The sequence below is a fragment of the Anguilla rostrata genome, chromosome 3 (genome assembly GCF_018555375.3).
Source record: "Anguilla rostrata isolate EN2019 chromosome 3, ASM1855537v3, whole genome shotgun sequence".
NCBI lineage: Eukaryota > Metazoa > Chordata > Actinopteri > Anguilliformes > Anguillidae > Anguilla > Anguilla rostrata.
The window spans coordinates 34,080,064-34,101,357 of NC_057935.1; the positions used below are offsets into that span (position 1 = coordinate 34,080,064).

Consider the following 21,294-nt stretch of genomic DNA (forward strand, 5'->3'; position numbering starts at 1 on the left):
CCAGATTGTACTGGCTCTGCAAGCAATATCAGAACACATCAGGTGCAATAAAAGGTGCTGATGAGGTAAAAGAAGGCTGGAGCGTGGCGCCAAGCTCGCCCTCGCTCTCTACGGGCGGGGAAATCAAGACTGGGATTCGTGTGACGTTCCACGTCGCCGTTTCCACACCCCCTTTTCCCAAATCCGTGGAGAAATAACTCTCACTTAAGTCTCAGGCTCCTTATTTGATCAAATGCGCTCATGTTTATTCAGTGCTGCCAGGGGCAATGCATTTGCACGCTCAGTCACTCAAAGCAACCCCCCCATCCCCTCCCCCCAGATTCGGCCTACCTCCCCCTACCGCCCCCACACGTAAGAGTGTCTGTGCACCGCTCCGACCCAGTCAGCCACTTCCTCACTGTTAGACCAGTGAAAGAGGCACTGTGACACAGAGCCCCATTACCATTGTGGGCCTCATTATTGTCACTCTCAATTTCATTGAGGAACAGCTCTGGTCTTTTTTTTTCCCTCTCTGCTCATTAATAATTTCTCTTGACTTGAAAGTCTTAATGGGGATCTATCTTTTCACTTTACACACTCGCTAGTTACATGACACAAACAGGACAAATACGGTAATTTACTATGGCCTGCACTGATCGCACCGAGAGGCCGATTTAAACACAAGATGTCGACCCATTACTGCCAAACACACAGGCTTTCTACAGGGCCCCCTTGGTGGTATTAGGACATGATGCTACACTACACGGTTATGTTTCTGTAGGGGGTTCATATAAATTGTGGTAACAACAGCCTCTTTATGTGTTTCCAAACATCTGAATTCTACACCACATATAACACTTGTAATTCATAAAGGCATTTGTCTTTACATTTGTTGTTTTTGGCTGGGTACAAATATGTCACTTTTGTGTGTCATGTTCATGGGCGTTACAGGTTACGACCTATAACTAGAAGAGGTCACCTTCTCCTCACCTACCAAAAAATAAGTAATTAATAATAAATAATTGTCAAAAACTCAACATAAAAAAATATTATGTTAAAAAGCTCCACATGTATGGTGCATATTTTTTTTATCTTTAAGCAATGACACCCTGTAGAGGTATTGGTGGCCTCTAGAGCCCCTCATTGCGGCAGTGTCCTTTGTAAATTTGGGAGAATGCAATCATGCAATTTGAAGGGGAGTAGGCAAACCGCAATCTGAACCCTAAAGTGCAAAAGCCAATGATGCAGAGTCCAGATGACATATAAATATAATTAATTAAGTAAATTTGAATTTCCTTACAACGAGTGTCACGCGTTTCTTTTTACCTATACACAGTGTTATTTTTAAAGGAGAACCTCGGTTCGATCGCTTGGACACCAACTTTTCCTGTGTAGCTCATACCACCACCTTGCAAGAGTTATCTTGAGACGTGACATGCCAAGGTCTATGGGACACCGGCACTGGGCTCTAACAAAAGGAAGCAGGGGAAGGAGCTCTGTTCAGGATCATTTAGCATTTAGCACTTATTTTACTATTTACTATACTATGCATTCTGAAATACTACAGCTACACAGTAAAGTGTCCAGTGTTAATTCAACTCTAACAGTGTTCATTCAACTGTTACCAGATAATATTTGGTCCCACTCTGGATTGTGGGACCAAATGTTATCTCCTATGTGTTGAATTAACACTGTTAGAGTTGAATTAACACTGGACATTTTACTGTGTATGCATTACCATTGATACCACAATCAGCGTTACTGTTGCAAGTACACCACAGTGTCTACAGGAAAACAGCAGTTCTGGACTTGTACCTCAGTGCTAAGACTATAAGGCCAATTGCTCATTAAGATTTTTTGCCTGGGAACAACAACAGTAAAGTCTAACTTGTTTCCTCGTGTCCACAGCAGAGAACATTTTATCAATGAACACTGGTAAATCAACACCACACACTATCAGCAGGTACAGGCAGTGCGCATCAGTGATTGATTAGACATGTCTACTGCCGGAAACGTGCCCTAAAAGCTGCTAGGAGAGGAATCCGAACAATTTCAATTCTTACCTTTCTGGCTAACGTCTGTTATCACTGTAGCGCAGATACTTTCTTTGAACTTTAGGGAGTTCTCTACATTTAGAGTTATCACTATAGTGCAGTCAGGCCTTTATATGCATTTATAAGTAGCTGATAGGAAAAAATATAGTTCTTACATCCAGAGCCACAGACTGCTTCGCCCACGACTTCTTCACTTGGTCATACATGATGGTGTTGTTAATGCCGAGGCCACAGAAGATGACAAAGGCCTGGAGAGGAAAGAGAGACAATGCCTGCGTGGGACCCGGGGGACACATCCAACGCACACAAGAAGCGGAACGCTGCGCTGCATCTGACCGTCCGCAAGATTTGATTTGCAGTCAGATTACTGTGTAGATGACAGGTAATATTGTCTGGCGCAAACCAAAAGCACTGATAAAATCAACGGGTAAGTGCACTTTCTGCATTCTCCTGTTTTCAGCTGTGACACAAAAGATAAAATACATTTGTATCTATGGCCAAAATGGACCTCTTTAAACTGCCATTTCGGTGAAAGCAGATCCAAAGCGGTAAAATGCTTGCTTTAGGGCTGTTTTTTTTTTTACTTCTTGAGTGGTAATACTCAAGCATCTGAGTGTCTGCATCAGAAGTGAAAAGCTGATGTTTTGTGTGGATTACACACACACACAAACACACACACTCACACACACACACCCATACCGAATCCCTTGAGATACAAATAAATTTAAATGTCTTCATTCAATAAAATATTGCACTATGCCATTAAAGCAGCAAGCACATGCAATGTGTATGAAAGGCAGTCATTGTACATCATACCAGAATTCATCATAAGACAAAGTGTGAATACATGTATGCATACTGCAACTTGGACATAGTGTCAAGTCTTAGATCACAGCTTTTGAGAGAGAGACAACATAACTTGATATGACAAATAAGTTGTTCATGGTCCATGCAATATTATGTTGTTATTGAGTAGTCTGCTCTGGTTGACCATACCATAAGAATGCTGCATTTTTCTCTCTCTCTCTCCCCTCCACAGATATCATAGGTAATGTCTAAAGGCAATTAAAAGCAGCACTGAGGCCCTTATCTGCGCAAACAAATCTAGGGGGTCATGGCGTCTCCACTCCTGGAGAGTGTAATTACCTCTGAAGAGACATTAGACCATGAAGCTATTTATGAGGGTCTCAGGGCCCAGTATGGCCACAGCATACCATAAGGAGTGTGGTTCCTTTTTGATTTTAAGCTAGAATGCCAATCTGTGACATTCAATAGAAATCATCAGCTGAAAGTCTTGATGTCGGTGTAGGTAAAGACTGTTGAGGCCTGCCTGTGTGGAATTCCATTTTTGTAGGCAGCTCCACCTTCAAGTGGAGCGTGATACGACTGGCCTTGTCACATGGATAATATTTTGCCCAAAGGTACAGATTACACTACTGGCAGAATTGAACAATTATTGCCTACAACCTTCACCTCTGTTGTTACAAGCAAAAATTTCCATTTCCATTTTGCAGAGTTATTCAATAGCTGAGCTGAATTACATCCCAGCATATTCACGTTTGATTGTCATTAAGGCAAAAAGAGGCTAAAATCATGAATCTTTCGTTAAAAATATTATGGTGCTCAGCCCTGCTTTCAACAACTTAAAGTCAATTTAATTAATAAGTAAATTTGCCAGCTTTTACATAAGCCAGTCCTTATCATAAATGAGCCCCCTTCCACACTTTAACTTGGCATCGACCAATCAGGGGAAGCAATCCGTGCCGAGGTAAGTATTTATGATGGCAGAAGGAAAAAAGTTTTATTTCTCTTTCAGAAAAAAAGGTTATTTCTGGAGCCTTATTTTCGGTGGTGGTTCATTGGTTGTTTGTTCACAACATTTGAGTTTTTTCTAGCTTGTTTCCTTTTGTTCCTGTAGTGCTAATACTGGAAGAGGGTAGGACTCTGGCAAGTTCTGGCTTATCGGTGTCTCCCTTTACTGGTACTTAAAATGAACTCTGGTTGTCTGGTTTCCTTCTTTTTGTAAATTATAAGTAGTGAACCTACATTCATTAATGAACATATGATTTATCATTATTATCATTATGCTAAATGTCCTAACCTGCTCTTCATTTAATGTTATCTAATTAGATATAGACTACAGTTGGTTTTGATTTGTTTGCTGATTCCACCCAGTTACTGTTCAACAACCCCATAAACAAATTTGGCAATTTAACTGATGATTGTCATTTCCAATAATAATTGTTAAATGGAATCACACAAAACTAAATATTTTAAATGCAGATTAAGTGAGGGGTTTTAGCATGCAATACCACTTGTGTTCAGTATTCAGAGTGCTGAACATTGTACAAGGGCATTGACTGCTGGAACCACTGGATGCAGAAAATAAGTATTTCACTTAATACTCACTTCCCTGACTAATAGTAGATAGAGGTAAAATAGTATATTGGTTGGTGGGTATAATTACACTCTGAAAACCAGCTGGCTCACCTTACAGTAATGTACAAATGTCATCATGTTCACTAATTTGCTTGGATGTTGTAATTAAAAAGGACTTCATTTGTTTCAGAACAACAGGTAAGAATAGTGGTGAACCCACTATGGGGTTCGCACCTCAAAGAGCCTCTGGTCCGCGTCGTCAAATGGCTTCCCATCCAGTCTGTTCAGCACCTGAGCCACACCTGTACAAGACACCCAGAGAGAAGACGATGTGGAGCCCTGCATACATAATCTCCCTAATATTAAATATTACAATTTACCAACCCTAGTGACGCCATTGATGGGAAATATATTGTAATATTTACAATTACAGGTAAGAAGGATATATAAATGTTTCGACACCCCCAACCTGTTGTTTTTACCTCTTTTGGGAGGGTCCAAGTCTTAATTTAGGGGATTCAGACCCCTCCAATCCCCCCCGTAATTCGAACCCTGATCTCCCTCTCATCAAATTACTTTCCAATCCAAGGGTACCTTCATAATTTTTTTCTTTTTTTTTCAGCCAGTTATCGAGTTTGACTTGTCTGCTGCGCTGTAAGAGCACTCCATTCCCACTCTCTGAGTCCTAATTAGTCCCAGATCCCACCCACGTATTAATTAAAATCATTGATAAAACAATGCATGGAGCTGCTCCCCGGGCCTTGCTAATGAAAACGTAAGGGCTTTTCTCCTGGCGCTTCTTTTGTCTGCTCTCCAGGCCGCCAGAGCAGCTCCTTGCTTTCATCGGTCTCAGAAGTGCACTGCTGCATAACGCAGAGGGATAATGCAGGAGGGGTGACTTCTCGCCCTGGTAAGAGCACAGATTACTGCTTTAACCTTCAGTAATCTCAGGATCGGGTCGCCTTTGAAGGCACACGGGAGCTCCGTTTGTAGCGCGCTTACTTTTGAGTATCAAAGGGCCTCCGTGACGGCTGGATCACTGCCCAATGCAGGCTACCCTCTTCAGTCTATTTCCTCGTTTAAAAATATCAAGGACTGTGTTGGTAATCCTAATTGGTAGCTGCTAGTGAGTTCCCATTTAACATCAGTTAGGAGTGGCCCTTCTCCAACATTCACCTTGGAATAACACTCTCAAGAACTCAAGAACACCCACAGCGCACTCCCCAAAGCCTTTTCTTACACAATGCACTCCCCAAAGCCTTTTCTTTCAATCACAGTTTGTGTGGAGATGCAGTCACTCTGGGTGCGCACCAGACCTGGAGCATTCACAGCGAGGGCTGTCAGTAACCAGGCAGGAGGAAACACGTCCTTCATACTGTACTCTACACATCAAGCAGTGCAGAGCCCCACAGGCTGGCTCCTGCTGTGTGGATACAGTGCAGGATACTGACCCCAACACATGCTCACACATGCCAGTATACACACACAATCACACACGCTCACACATACATGTACACACTCACATATGTGCTCACACATGCCAGTATACACGCACAATCACACACGCTCACACATACATGTACACACTCACATATGTGCTCACACATGCCAGTATACACGCACACTCACACACGCTCACACATACATGTACACACTCACATATGTGCTCACACATGCCAGTATACACGCACACTCACACACGCTCACACATACGTGTACACACTCACATACACTCATCGGCCACTTCATTAGGTGACAGCAGTGGCACCCGGTGTGGTCTTCTGCTGCTGTAGCCCATCTGCTTCAAGGTTCAACGTGTTGTGCATTCATAGATACTCTTCTGCATACCTTGGTTGTAACGAGTGGTCATTTGAGTTACTGTTGCCTTTTTATCAGCTCGAACCAGTCTGGCCATTCTCATCTGACCTCTGCCATCAACAAGGCATTTTCGCCCAGAGAACTTCCGCTCACTGGATATTTTCTCTTTTTCAGACCATTCTCTGTAAACTCTAGAGATGGTTGTGCATGAAAATCCCAGTAGATCAGCAGTTTCTGAAATACTCAAGCCAGCCCGTCTGGCACCAACAACCATGCCACGTTCAAAGTCACTTAAATCACCTTTCTTCCCCATTCTGATGCATGGCTTGAACTTCAGCAGATTGTCTTGATCATGTCTACATGCCTAAATGCATTGAGTTGCTGCCATGTGATTGGCTGATTAGATATTTGCGTTAACGGGTGCAGTTTGCAGTTGAACAGGTGTACCTAAAGAAGTGGCCGGTGAGTGTACGTGCTCACGCATACATGTATGTACAGTATGTTCACAAACATGCTCACATACACTTACACACACATACATAGGCATTCGCGCACATACATACACCACGTGTACTCCTGCTGTCACATTAAATTACACACACACACACACACACTGTTATATATGTTAGAGCTCAAACAGAGCTGACAGCCTGCAGCAGGCCATCTTAGAGGAGCCCAGCCTCTCCTCAGCATCTCGGCTGGCAGCATCCATACCGGCCTCCGAGCGCCAGGCAGCCAATGAATGATTTACCGGCATTACGGTGCGATGAGGGGCACGGAATGCGATGTCGCCGAAGGTGCGAACGCCCCCACTCGTCAGCGTGAGCTGGCAGGCCAGCACGCCCTCTCCGTGCACCCGGCACACTTATTCACCAGCGCCGCTTTACCGGAGCGGCAGACGCCGATACGCCGTGCGCGGACCCCCTGATTGGGGACGTGGAAAGAATTCTCACGAATGCATTTAGGATGAAGAATTCCTCGCATAACATCGTACACAAATACAACAACGGGGCTTTCAGTGCTTCTCCCTCATTACGAAAACGCCCCGCGGCCGCAGACAAAACCTGCATTTTATCACCTGTCACATGCAATAATCCCCAGGACCTGTGACGCCGCAGCTAATGGCCCGGTAAAGACACTGACAAAAGGGACGCAAAACTTACCAATTATCTGGTGGTTGCTGTTCCAAATGGGCACACAAAGCACAGAGCGGATGTGGAAGCCAGAGAACTGATCAGCCTGCAAGCAGATTGGGGAAACGCCGGGTCTGGGTACTGGAGAGGCTCGCGATTGATTGCTCAGATCTACACCAAGCCAAAGATTATTTGTGGTACTATTATTCATTCTGTGTGATTTTTTTTTTTTTTTTTTGTTGAAAGATTTATGACAGGGCTCAATCAGTGCTTTTAGCACATTAAAATGCCAAATGAAAAAGATTCAAATGTATAAAATAAGGAGTATGCTATTTAAAGGTCTTTGTGGAAAAAAAACATTTTTGAAAAGCAAAAATTACCATGCAATGAGTGTGTAGGTCAATAAAATGTTCCAGTTAAAAGGGAAAGGGCAAGTGCATCTTTGCATAATAAACTGGTTGGTTGCAGTGAAGCCTGAGGTTTATATAGTGCAGATGGTGTTAATGATGTCCAGTATATACCAAACGACCATTATCTGTTCTAGGAAGAAATCTGAAACCTCCAAGTTCCCACGATTCCTATAAAAGCAACTTACCTCTGCGTCAAAGCGTGGGTCCTGGTACGCATCGCTGATATTCACAGGAAGACCGGTAGATGCTACAAGCTCAGCGATGCTGTTGTTGATAAGCCAGTCAGAATAAGACGATTTCTCCAAGCTGTCTTTGAAACTGGGATGCAAAATACAATCACGAAATGGGGGTTACTTTCTGCACAGGAATGCCAAATAGGATGTCCATAGTGTTTCTCGACAACACCTTTATTATTTTATCACTCGAAAAAGAACTAATTACAAATGGAAACAGTAGCATGAAACAAACACCAGAGGCCAGTGTTTAAATTGAATTACTGAAATTGAATATTAAATGCATTATTTAATCACTGGATATATAGTCCAGAGAATGTGATTAGGGAAATATAAAGAGGGGAGTCAGATGCCTATAAGATGGCGACGTGACACTCGTGTGCCAGCCCTACAGGTCCAGCGGGTAATGTTACTTTTCCCAGCGTGCGGCCTGCTGTTTTCACAGCGTCAGTAAATATTTAATAATCGCTGCATGCAGTCCCACATTCCTACATTCTTTATGTAGGTGTTTCTGCGCCAGAGGTGCCCGGCATCTGTTACATCTTAACAGAGGGTGGAAAAAAGCCTTCTATTAATCATGACATATATATATGATTTGGGCTAATGCTGCTTTATATATATATAAAGCAGCATTAGCCCAAATCATTAATATTTTATCTCACCTTGGGCAATCACAAAATGGAGCGTGCTGTGGAAGCGTAGCTGCTCAGATCAGAACATTGAGGGCAGTCACATGTGTCAGTGGCCTAGCGCCAAAATGGACTGTTCACTTCTCTTCCCTGCACATGCAACTATTTTTAGTTCTCTGGACATTAATGTCTTGCAGAGGTAATACTCAGACCGCAAAGTTCATGGGAAGCAACCTTGAAAACTGACATTAATTTGGCCAGCTGTAATTGTGCTTGTGATAATGACAATGAGTCATGGCACTGAGTACACCAATTAATGGCACGACCATTTCTTAACTAACAAAATATGTGTTTTTGTCTGTTAAATAAAGTGAAAACAACATAAATTAAAGTCTTCACACAATAAGTTTGAACACAAAATTTGTGACTCAACTGTTTTTAAAGGAGGTTGAATTCTAGTGCAAAGTGATACATCACACATAACATTTTGAACACAAATTCTCATACTCATTCTCCATTACAAGTCATATAGGAAACAGCTCCAAGATTAACCCAGTGTAATGCCTTATCTCAAACAACTGACTGAGTGAGCTTATTGAAGCACATGTCATTGAGTAATATGGATGTTATCAGGGACCGTGTAGGCTACAATTATGAAATGTCACACACAGTTTAGCTGCAGACTAATTTCCATCTGTGCGACAGGAAAACATGTCACACAATTCACGCAAAACAAAAGACACCAAACCAAACAAGCATGAGTTTTTCTCCAGCTCTGTATTTCAAAATATAACTTCAACTTCATCCTTAAAAAAATAAACCCACACGCAATAACAATACTGTTGGTGACAATGGGCTACTTAACATTAGTTTCATGAAACCTTCAAAAAATAAGCATTAAGAATTATTTAGTGACACTTGCTTTTAGAACTGTTTTGCTCCGTACCTTTTTGTTTCAACACCAAGGATCAGACATATCTAAGCATCCACCACTACATATAATATCAAATCTATCAGTACTGGTCCACTCTTTCTTATGTGTACTCTACAACCACTTTAATTTTTCCATCCATCCAAGCAACAAACAAGTTATAGCCATGTCCTCTCTATAAAAGGTGTAACCAAACCAAAAGTGTCAATGACATTATGTTAGAACCCTTTGCCTTCAAAAGTGACTCTAACATTCAAACAAACAACTACCCACACATACCCTGCCTGCCTTGCAGATGTCTTTGTCATGTGCATCTAAACTGGCTAAAGGAGATATTTCTGATTAAATTAGATATAATATAATTCAACTGTATACGGAAGGTGAATATCAAAGGAATATTACTGAAAAAACAAGTGACACAGAGAACATGGGTTTCCTAACAACCGTGCAAGAACTGGTAGACCACCAAAACTATCACCATCAGAAAGAAAGTACTTAAAGATTTTATCCCTGAGAGATAGGGAAAAAAATCAAGCTCCACTCTTCCTTCAGTTTTGAAGAAATCCATCAGTGTTTCTATCAATTCTTCCACTGTGAGAAGACAACTCAGGGCAATGGTACTGAAAGGGTGTGTAGCAGCCAATAAACAAAACAGAAGAAGTGATAAGGGGCAACATGTGTTTATTTTAACATAACCTCTATCTTGGAACACAAACACCAATGATGTTATGAAATTGAAATAGCACAACATGTAGGGTTTGAATATGGAGGTTGGGGTGTGGGATGTAAAGTGTGGGGACTGGGGCAGAGGGAATGAACTGTGCCATGGACCGTGGAGGTGTGGGGTAGGAATGTGGGTTTTCGGGAATGAATGCAAAATGTACTTTGTTCTAATAAACATACCCATGAATAATCTTTAATTAAAAATAGTTCATAATAATGATAATAATATTCATGATCATCATCATCTGTAACCGATTTTGTGAAGATTCTCTTGCAACAGCATTCTCTTCATTCGTGTAAACTAATTAAAATGAGTTATGGAATAAGATCAACTTAATCATTACAAAGATAGCATTTTTATCATGAAAGAATTCATCTCAACATGAGCACCAAAGAGATCTGAAGTACAATAAAGCCGAGTGGAAAGCTTCTTTCATAAAATCGGCGCATTTTCATCATCCATCAGAATCTGCTGGGCTGTCTCGCCTTTTAACTAGTAATGGATAAGGTCAGGCTATGGGCCACAGGAAACTGATCCTACATCAGCACTCCTACGCTGAGAGATTTCCTGAATATGGCCCCTGATTTTATGCTTATTTTCTGCCAGGCCAGTACAAAAATGAGAAGGGTTGCCCTTCAGTATTTTTAGCTGCATTTTAAAATACTGAATGTACAATGCGGAACTGAGGGGCCGAGGGGCAGGCCATGAAGGTGAATAATATGCTGAATCATAAGCCCAATTGTCTCTTGAGCGGAGGGCAAATGAGAACGTTCATGAAGATACTCTAGGTCTGAATGAACAAGAACATCTAATCATGGTCTAATTATTCTGCTGCGATGTAAACCCTGGTGAATAATTCCCACATCCACATGCTCCTCCAAAACATAAAAAACAGTATTTTCCTGTAAAAGGTTTGTAAAAATGTACAGGATTTCACTTTTCCCCCAAATGCTATCAAGTCATGTAGAATAACGACAGCAGGCCTGACTTGTTTTTTAACAGCCACTCCATAAAATAACAGGATTTCATACAGTTTTTCCACTGGCAGTACAATTTTCACTGGCACCGTTGCTGCCAGTCTTTACACCATTTCCTTACGAGATATTGTTTTACAGCGAATGATCAGATGAAGTTCACCTACTAGGTGATGCGTCTGCCTAATTAATCCCACCAAACACTGCTGGGTAGGTCAGTTCAAGTTAACCTGCCTGGTGGCAGGTTCGTTTCAGAGCGAAACCTACCATAGTAAGTAACTGACAGTGGCTCAGATCCGAGCATTTGGAACGGATCATTCAGGATTTTCCTATATTTTACTGACTTAATACATCCGGATAACTACCCAATCCCACTTTCTGGAACACACCCCTGATCATATGCCCAATATTTCAAAGAAACTGTATGCGCATAAACACCGTGCAGCGAGCTGAAAAAATAGTTAGATGAATAACGGCCGGTGTTCACGGCTGTTGTACACCTCCTTATTCATAGCTGTTTAATAACGGTACTTTGGCTACTCTTCACTGATAGATGCAGTACACAGTAGAGATGGTGCCGAATATGAATACCATATTCTGCAACACTCAAATGATGCGTTCTCTCCAAATGTTTGCTCCCCCCGAATTTGGCCAATATTATACGGATTTGGATCTTTTTTCCCATCTCTTTGAGGCGATTTGCTCAGAAGTCAGCACATAGTTTCTCAATTAGACACACACACACAGATAGGCCAGAGCGACGCCATGCTTTGGGGACTTTATAATTAAAATTACTCTAACGCCATAAATGCTATATCCCCCTCCTTCAAAGGCTTTCCTAAATATTTGGCCTTAAAATAAGTGCGTCTTTAAAATTCACCAGACACTAGACAACAGGTGCTTTTACCCAGGTGCGAACATGTACTTGTCTACTCCCGTATGGTATTTGACAACAGAATAACGCCACTTCGATATTTCCCAGTCAAGCGCTATTGAAATTAATTTTGCACATATAATCACATGAAATTCATTCACTGAAATCGTGTGATTAAGTTGATAAAGTCTTTAGAGTGGGGATGAAATTGTGAATGCTGTAATAATAGAAATGACAGGCTTAGAACTCCGTGGAGATAACGCCACCGACATATTTTCAGATTTGGTAGGGTTCATGCCATTCATACTATGCGGTTAAGAGTAAGGATGAGTAACATATGTTTTCATTTATAAAAACATTTCAGCTATGTTTGAAACTTGACTGTTTGTTTACCTCAGTGTTATAAAAGTGTCAGTGATTATAATGGCACAAATATGGGATTTTGGGCATTTTATACAGCTTCCTTGTTAAACTTCACCCACTTCCGGTTTACGCCATGCCTATTTCTGGTTTTATCCTAATACAAATACAAATAATTTTATTGTTTCAACAAATACAAATACAAATAGTGACATGTTCCTCCAGCCCTAGTACACATATCATACACACGCCCCTGCATGTGGTGTAGCCTTGCCATAACACCCCCTCTAAAAACGATCAATGCTTAATGACTATTTCACGCATAACAATGAGTATTATAAACAAGTAAAAAGGTGGCTTAATTGTGTAATAGTCTGCCACTGTCATTCACAGGCTTGAACTCTACACAAGCTTGTTATTGCTGCTAGTGATTTCTGCGTTCTGTGTCGTTTTCTATTCTTTGCCAACCAATTTATTGGCACCTCCCGTATCCCTTCGCTCTAGTTCTCTAAACATGTCTATTCCAATATTGTTTTTTTACCCCACAGTATTGAAGTTTAATTTGCATATGATAGTATATAAGTCAAATGAAATCTCACATTGCCGATTTAGTGGCTCAGTAGGTACAGCAGATGAGTGTGGGGGTATAATGAGTGTGGTAAGTTAGTATAAGTCTCACTCCAGACTGCTGCTGTGTTGCTGCTGGCAGGACAGAAGTACACTTCAATATAATTCTCCCCAAGGGGCAGGCCATTCTTGGGTACTATAAATGAAAATCTCATGCCAGGCATTTGACTCCAGTTATATTCATTTAATGAAACGCATACATCTTTTGCCGACTCTTTTGGAGACAACCTGATAGAATATCATCAGAGCAGCTTATTTTAACTTTTAAACTTCAGTTTTTATTTCTGTGGTATTCTGTGGTGTTTTTCAGAGAGGGAGAAACATAGTGCAAATGATTTGCCAGTTTAGAGCTGGCTTACATTTTCTTCAGAAAAGGCTGCATTTGCAAACAGTGCCACCTGATATTTCACTAATTACGAAATTATTCTGTGAAAATGGTTCTTTAATTGCTCTTGTTTTTACTGCTGCGGATCATAAATGGGCCCATCAGTAATGGCCTGTACCACGAGACTGCACCTGAATAAATATTTAATTTTTACGGCATTTGTTTTTAGTGGGAGCAGCCTGCATCATAATCAGGTTGAGCCATTTCCATACACATGTGAAGCCCACAGACAGGGAAAGTGCCAGCATCCTACAGTGTGTAACAGCATGGTATTTACTGAGTTGGAACATTTGGCAACATATATTCTTATTGGTAGTCCTGTTACCCTTGTCATTTCTTAGAGAGAGAAAGAGAGAGAGAGAGAGAGAGAGAGAGAGAGAGAGAGAGAGAGAGAGAGCACAATTCAGCGGAGCTTTTATGTGTAATCACAAGAGCACGAGCAGCACTGGTTCCACTGTGCCACAGAGCAGAGAAATGAAGCTGAAAGATTGGCTCGGCAGTTATGTCAGGAACAAGCACTGGTTGTGAAAATGCTCTTCTGAGGAGCACGACTCGTTTCCTCTTCCTGCGGACACTTCCAGATGCCTGCTGTTGAGCTGACTACACCCGCGTGGGACTTACTGAAAAGACCCACAAGTGACTTATGATCACAGTTTTAAAACCCCCTCTTGTTTTCTATATATCTTTTAACTGGTCTGTAGCCAGAATTAACACTAGCAAAGAGAAGGTGTTGTTGTCCGTGATCGAGGACATTGTGGCAATGAGTCAGGCCAATGAATAAAAATGAGCATTCCAAAATTGGGAGGAAACAAAATCCTGTCTGGGTTGAAAAACGGGTTAAAAATCTTTCCATTGCTAGGTTTTACTATCCCAGAAGATAAAGTGGTGTTTATTGTGTTTAGTTGCTGATCATTTGAACATAAGAATAAGCAGCTCAGTGAATATGCAATGGCACATTCTATTGTGATATTTTATCTAAAAAAACAATTGTCTGGGCCTGAAATATTAATCTGAAAAGTAGGCATCCCAGAGTCCAAATTAGATTTTAGAGCACTGCCAGGACCACCAGGCATCTCTGCTCTGTAGTAATGGATGCCAGCCTCTCTAGTAGCAGTAATTGGTTACATAATTGAGCGCATGATCTAGTCAAATGATCTAGTAATTGAAAGTCTTTCAATTTATAAGTGGTCTTTGAACAGGCACGTGGAAATGTCATATACTGCTCGTTTGAAATGTGTTGTTGGTGCAGCTTTTGTCATCAGTTCAGCAGATGACTCTTGCAGCTTGTCACTCAACACGGGTATGAACCAAAGGTATACTCTATCTTATCTGGAGAAACACCAATGTGTTCACACCTACACGTACACATATTTAAATCCTTACCTGTTCTCGGTGTCTGCACTACATTTAGGCGACAACAGTTCAAAGGACTTCGTGAATTTCACCACCTGCAAGACATTGAAAATAAAGATCTTAAGTCTTGTTTTTTTTACCTTATCCACATTTACAGTTCTGTTTTGCAGAGACTGTTTTGTTGAGATAAATGGCAGAACATTTACACACTCTTAGTTTCTGACTGAAACTGCAGCTCCAAATATGTTGGAGGTGTCGGGTTGAAACATCTGAGCTGTGGGAGAGTGACCCACAGGATATGAGGTGTGTTATGGACAGTGGAGTGTGGAGTACGAATGTGGAGAATATGTTGTGGGCTATGAATATAGAGTATAGGGTATGACTATGGAATGTGAAGGGTGGGGTATGAATATAGAGTATAGGGTATGACTATGGAAAGTGAAGGGTGGGGTATGAATATAGAGTATAGGGTATGACTATGGAAAGTGAAGGGTGGGGTATGAATATAGAGTATAGGGTATGATTATGGGAAGTGAAGGGTGGGGTATGAATATAGAGTATAGGGTATGACTATGGAAAGTGAAGGGTGGGGTATGAATATAGAGTATAAGGTATGACTATGGAATGTGAAGGGTGGGGTATGAATATAGAGTATAGGGTATGACTATGGAAAGTGGAGGGTGGGGTGTGAATATAGAGTATAGGGTACGACTATGGCAAGTTAAAAGTGGGGTATGAATATAGAGTGTGGGGTATGAATGTGGGGAGTGTGGTGTGGAGTGTGCGGTATTAAATTTAAAGTGTACCGGTGACTCAATATCCTCCAGCAGTTGCACTGAGCAGCGCTCACACTTCAGCAGAGTCTGGGCTCGGTGCATAATCTTCCGCACGATCTTCTCCAGGTCTGTCTGCTCCTCAAACAGGTCGTTCACCACTTCCAGCAGGGCCTGAGCACGGCGAAAAGCACAGCGCCCTCTCAGCCTGCATCTAACACTGCATTCCACACATCTGTCGTAGCACATCCATCACATCTTCGGCTCTTCTCAGGAGCTGCTCTGCGGTGCTCTGGAAATGTCATTCCCCGCCCGCCCCTCCCCCCCCCCAACATGGCAGCATTCCAGTGCAATATCCCAAAATTGATTCAGCCCATAAAAAGACTGATCAGTCAATTTAAAATACAGAAATGGTCAGATGTGGCTTTACTGAAGGAGGATGTGGTCTAATGCTCCTGCACTATGTTGCAGAAAAAGCCCTTACACTTTGAAGGCGGTCAGTTAGCCCGCTAATCCGGTCCAAAAAAAAATCCATTACAGTATGCAGCAAGATGGCGAAAGTGGTAAACCGTTCCTCTCAATGGCCTCCTGTCCTCTATCCCTACACCCCCGCTCCCGCCCCCTCTCCACAGATCAATGCGGTAACCTCTCTGAGAATGCCTGTGAGATTTATACCCCAGATCACACACTCCCCGCTGCCCCCCCTCCCCAGTAGAGACAGCCTGTGTGCGTGACTCCCCACCCCCACCCCCCGCTACAGAGATGCTGAGTTTGGCGATGAGAGGCTGATATTAAACTCTATTGTCAGCAGAGAGGTGGGCGGGTGGGTGCGAGTTGGGGGAGGGGGGCAGTTTGTCCCTGTCTCTCTGCATGGACCGGCTTCAGCACCTTACCCTGCTTCTGTCGTACTCTTTCCTGGAGGCAGCGAAGAGCAGGGCGTTGGAGATGGCGATCCCGCAGAAAGGCAGGTACATCTGCAGCACCTGAGCAAAAAAAGGGGGGCTTGAGTCAGACGCAGGCGAGATAGGCACTGGAACAACGCCTTTACACAAACACCTCCCCGAGTTCAGCGCATGGAACTCAGGGAGCATAACCATATTTTAATAGGACCAGGTAGGGGGAGAGCTCATCATAGTTATGAAATGACCAATGGCTAAATGTGGGGCTGACAGCAGCTTAAAAGGACAGGATTGCCTTCGTTGGGGTACATCTCTCCCCGGAGGGTTCTTCCCACCCCCAACCCCCCCACCCCCCCTTTTTTTTTTACAGTGATTTTTTTGGCATCCAGTACAGGAGGCTCACACAACAAAGCCACACATGTGCTGCTATGGTTTCAGTTGATGTCACCATTTTCAAATATTCATGGAGGGGGCCGTTTCATTTCCTATCCTGTTTATTGTTTTTTCAAGGCTGCTTTCCTCTGGGGGATATGATGACGTCTTTTCTCAAGCTGGGTTTGGCGCACGCACAGAGAAGGCAGTCGGCCCGCGTTTAATGCACCGGTGTTCAATGCCACCCTGTCCCGTAAATATACTATTACAAAGGCTCTTACAGAGAAAACAGCCTTGTCAACATCTGGTCTGTCAATACCAATAAAGTGCAGCTGCTAAATCGTTGACTGCAGCGACCGGTGTCTGTTTTGCTGAAGTGTGAAACCAGAGGCCCTGGGGCAGCAACTTGAGATCCTAATTTGGTTTTTATTTATTTTCCTACAAAAGTTAATTGTAAGGCATATCGCATCCCTCCAATCTATTGTGGTAGGTTTTGGAAAGCAGACTGTCTATCCTCTGAAATGGTGTTTGCGGAGGCATGCTTTAGACGAGGTCTCTCCATAAAGACATTGCTGTACTTACTGGGAAAATCATTGATTTATTGGTCAGGAACCTTGAACGTCATGACACATTGCTGGATAGTTCCATTGCGCTTGATGTAACAGCCATGGCTATGTGTTATTATGTTGGGAATTTTCTCATGCAAGCAATGCTCCTTGCTTTGTTTAGAGTAGCAGGAGGTGGAGGGTTCTGTTGTGCTGATTGTTGTCACAATCCTCAATGAAAAATAAGGTTAAACTAGGTTCCATCAACCTCCATTTTGTATGATATGTTCTAAAAAAAGATCAAAAGATCAAAATATTGCCATTAACCCACACTATGACTTATATGATTAACTGGATTTATATAGTGCCTTTCTCCAAATGCATCTCAAGGCATGACACTGGATATCAGTGTATTATGGGCTGAATGCTGGCCATGGCAGTGCTGATTGTGGCACTACAGTCTAAAATCTACCATCAGTCTGTACATGTGCCTGCCATGCAGACTGCGGGGACAAGTTACAACCAATAATCTGTTGTTCCATCAGTGGAATAAAGTGCTGTACATTCATCAGTACTATTTCTCCCACTAATACTAATAATAATTTTGCAGTATGTGCTCAGGCACCAGACTGGTATTGAATAAATTGTGCAATTGTTTTAAGCACGGTAAATTTACTACATTCAAACAGGTTCAAGAGTGTGAACAATCACACCTCACAGTAAATCAAAGTTATAACTCAGCTTGAAAAGTATATTTTGTTGTCTGTGGGGATTTGGATGAACACATCACCTTGAATCCATCGACAAACTCTTTGATCCTATTGCTTTGCATGGGAGATACTTAAACGATTCCCTTTGCCAAGCAATCAATATAGCTTAGTCCTTTTTGCATAGATTAAGATGACTCTATTCACATAGATGAAGGCCGCTCTAATTCCCAACCCACTGTTCTCAATCTGGCCATTCTATCATCCTCTGTTTAATCGTCTCAAAATGTCTGCCGTGCATCACCCAGCAATGCGCTAGTTTGGTAGTGGCTAAGTATAGTGCACTTTGAGATTCTGAGATCCCACTGCATAAATGCAATCCGTTCCTTCATTCACTCATTCATTTTGTCTTTGACATTTTTGCCACTGCTGATTCAAAGGCTTTCACACACACACACCTGTCTCTAGTCCGGCCCTCAAAACTGCAGTTTGCTAAACAGTGTCAGTCTGTGGGGGTGCACAGCAGAAAGAGGAGGAAACAAGGTGTCGCATAACAGAGCTTCAAGCTCTTGTGGAACTGGGAAGGTGTAGGTTGAAAAAATAAATGAAATGTGAGCGGGTGGGTGGGAGCACAGTGACTGTTAAAACTGTTATTATCGTGACAAAAACGTATTCTACAGGAGACTAAGATAATATCTCCGAGCTTTTCCCCGTTACGCGGATAAAAGTGCAGCGAGCGCGGCGGCACGCTGAAGTGATGTATTACTGCACTCCTCAGAGAGCGCGCAGGATACGGCGATGGAAGGCGAGCCCGCTGCGTATCTACGACGCGTGGATGGCAACGCCGCCGGCTCGCCCTCTGGGCACAACTGATTGGTGCGCGAGATTCTGTGTCAATTCAAATGTGCATCTTCCTGTGGGTCCCTTTTCTGTTTACTCCCTCTGGTCCGGATCTTTCCTCTCTGCTTTCTATCTAGCCCGGTCCCTTGCAAGAAGAAGCATGGAGATAGGAAATGCCCAGATACCCTGTCAGTCTGAAATAAATGGGTCCCTTCTACATGCCTGCTGGGCCACGCCAGAAAATGTTTTCCTCACTATGTGCCTCTCTGTCGGGGGATTAAGTGGAAAATATCTTTCAAATTTACATAAGATATACAGTGAGCTCCATAATGCTTGGGAAAAAGACATATTTTTTCTTCATTTTGCTCTGTACTCCACAATTTTAGATTTGTAATCAAACTATTCACAAGTGGTTTAAGTGCAGATTCTCAGCTTTTATTTAATAGTATTTTTTCATACATTTTGGTTGCACCATGTAGAAATGACAGCACGTTTTAGTATTTATTTTTTCTTTCTACATGGATGTAAAGTTCATGGATTAAATATGGATATGCAATCCACAGTGATACTCAAAAACTCATTTGTCTTGATTCAACTCTGAACTGAATTGACATGTGGTTAAAAGTGCTTATTCTCAGTTCCGGGTATTTTTATACACTTTGGTTTCACCAAGTAGAAATGAATTACAGCACTTTATATACATAGCCCCCCATTTCAGGCACCATAATGTTTGGGACATATTAATGTTATGTGAATGAAAGTAATCATGTGTAGTACTTTGCCATATATCCATTGCAGGCAAGGACTGCTCAAAGTCTGTGACCCCTAAATATCACCAGGTGCTCAGTATCTCCTCTGGAGATGCTCTACCAGGCCTGTACTGCAGCCATCTACAACTCCTGCTTGTTTCAGGGGCTAGTTGCCTTACGTTTACATATGAAACGCATGTTCAAGTTCAAGCAGATTCAGATCGGGTGAATGACTTGGCCAATCAAGAATTTTCCAGTTTTTAACTTTGACGAACTCCTTTGTTGCTATAGCAGTATGATTGGGGTCACTATCTTGCTGTAGGATGAAGTGCAATCCAATGAGTTTGGAGACATTTCATTGAACCTGAGCAGATAAGCTGCTTCTGTACACTGCATAATTTATTTGGATGCTGCTATCAGTAGTTATATCATCAATGAAGACAAGTGAGCCAATATGTGTACAAACCATAGCGCCCTCACCACCATGTTTCACAGAAGAGAGTGTGTGCTTTGTATCTTGGGCAGTTTGCTTTTGGCCTCCAAACTTGCTCTTGCCAGATTTTTCTTCATTATGGTGAGAACACTTTGGTCATCAACTGGAAATGTCTTCCTTGGCCTACCAGGCCCTTTACAATTACTGAGCTCACCAGGGCTCTCTTTCTTCTTAATGATGTTCCAAATAGTTGATTTTGGAAAGCCTAAGGTTTGTCCTTCTTCTAATTTCTAAACCCTCATAATGGCTTCCTTGACTTTCACTGTAACAACTCTGGTCATCGTCTTGACAAACATCAATAACAGACTCCAAAGGCAATGAAATCAAGGCTAGATACTGAAAACTCCCTTATACCTGCAGTAAGGAAGCAATTGAACACATCTGACTAATGTGAAAAACCTGTGAAGCCATTTGTCCCAGTATGGTGCCCTGAAATGGGGAGGGGGCTATGAGTAAAAAGTGCTGTAATTTCTACATTATGAAAGCAATGTGTATAAAAATACCCTTAAACCTGAGAACATTTTAAACATGTGAATTGTTTGATTATAATTCTAAAATTGTGGTGCACAGAGCTAGATCAAAGATCAAGAAAAATACATCCTTGTCCCAAACATTATGGAGCTCACGGTATATTCATGTTTGATTCCAAATAATATTTTAAAAATTCATAACGACAGTTCTGTCCCATGTATAATTGCAAATGCTAAATCCCAATTCTTATTTTGTAACTGTATAAAAATTGAAATCAAGATTCTCAGTGGGTAGCACACATGAGAGACTATGAATCTATCTGTATAAAAATCCTCATGGACCTGACAAGAGAACACCGCTCTCTATGGTTCTTTCCATATTGAAATCTTAATTTCCAGATATTCCAATGTATATCATTATGACTTTGAGGTAGTGTCCACATTATCCACATAGAACTCAAAGTGACCACTGATTTATCTCTAGTCACTGCAAACAATCTTAGTATAGGGCCGCACAGCCATGGTATCTGTTGCTATATTGGACAAGTTTTGTTAGACAAGCAATGTAAAGACCAGATGGAGC

At 42.0% G+C, this 21,294-nt stretch overlaps 1 protein-coding gene across 2 annotated transcripts in view; it reads right to left on the reverse strand.

Annotated features, from left to right (window-relative positions):
* pde11a (phosphodiesterase 11a) overlaps positions 1-21,294 on the reverse strand; it is an 86,574-nt gene that overhangs the window by 26,590 nt on the left and 38,690 nt on the right. For both annotated transcript variants that reach the window (XM_064327285.1, XM_064327284.1), the window contains exons 3-9: positions 16,530-16,619; positions 15,670-15,810; positions 14,894-14,958; positions 7,959-8,091; positions 7,394-7,469; positions 4,647-4,714; positions 2,189-2,281 (exon numbers count right to left, since the gene is read on the reverse strand). In XM_064327285.1, coding sequence (XP_064183355.1) covers positions 2,189-2,281; positions 4,647-4,714; positions 7,394-7,469; positions 7,959-8,091; positions 14,894-14,958; positions 15,670-15,810; positions 16,530-16,619 — 666 coding nt within the window. The remainder of the gene's footprint in view (positions 1-2,188; positions 2,282-4,646; positions 4,715-7,393; positions 7,470-7,958; positions 8,092-14,893; positions 14,959-15,669; positions 15,811-16,529; positions 16,620-21,294) is intronic.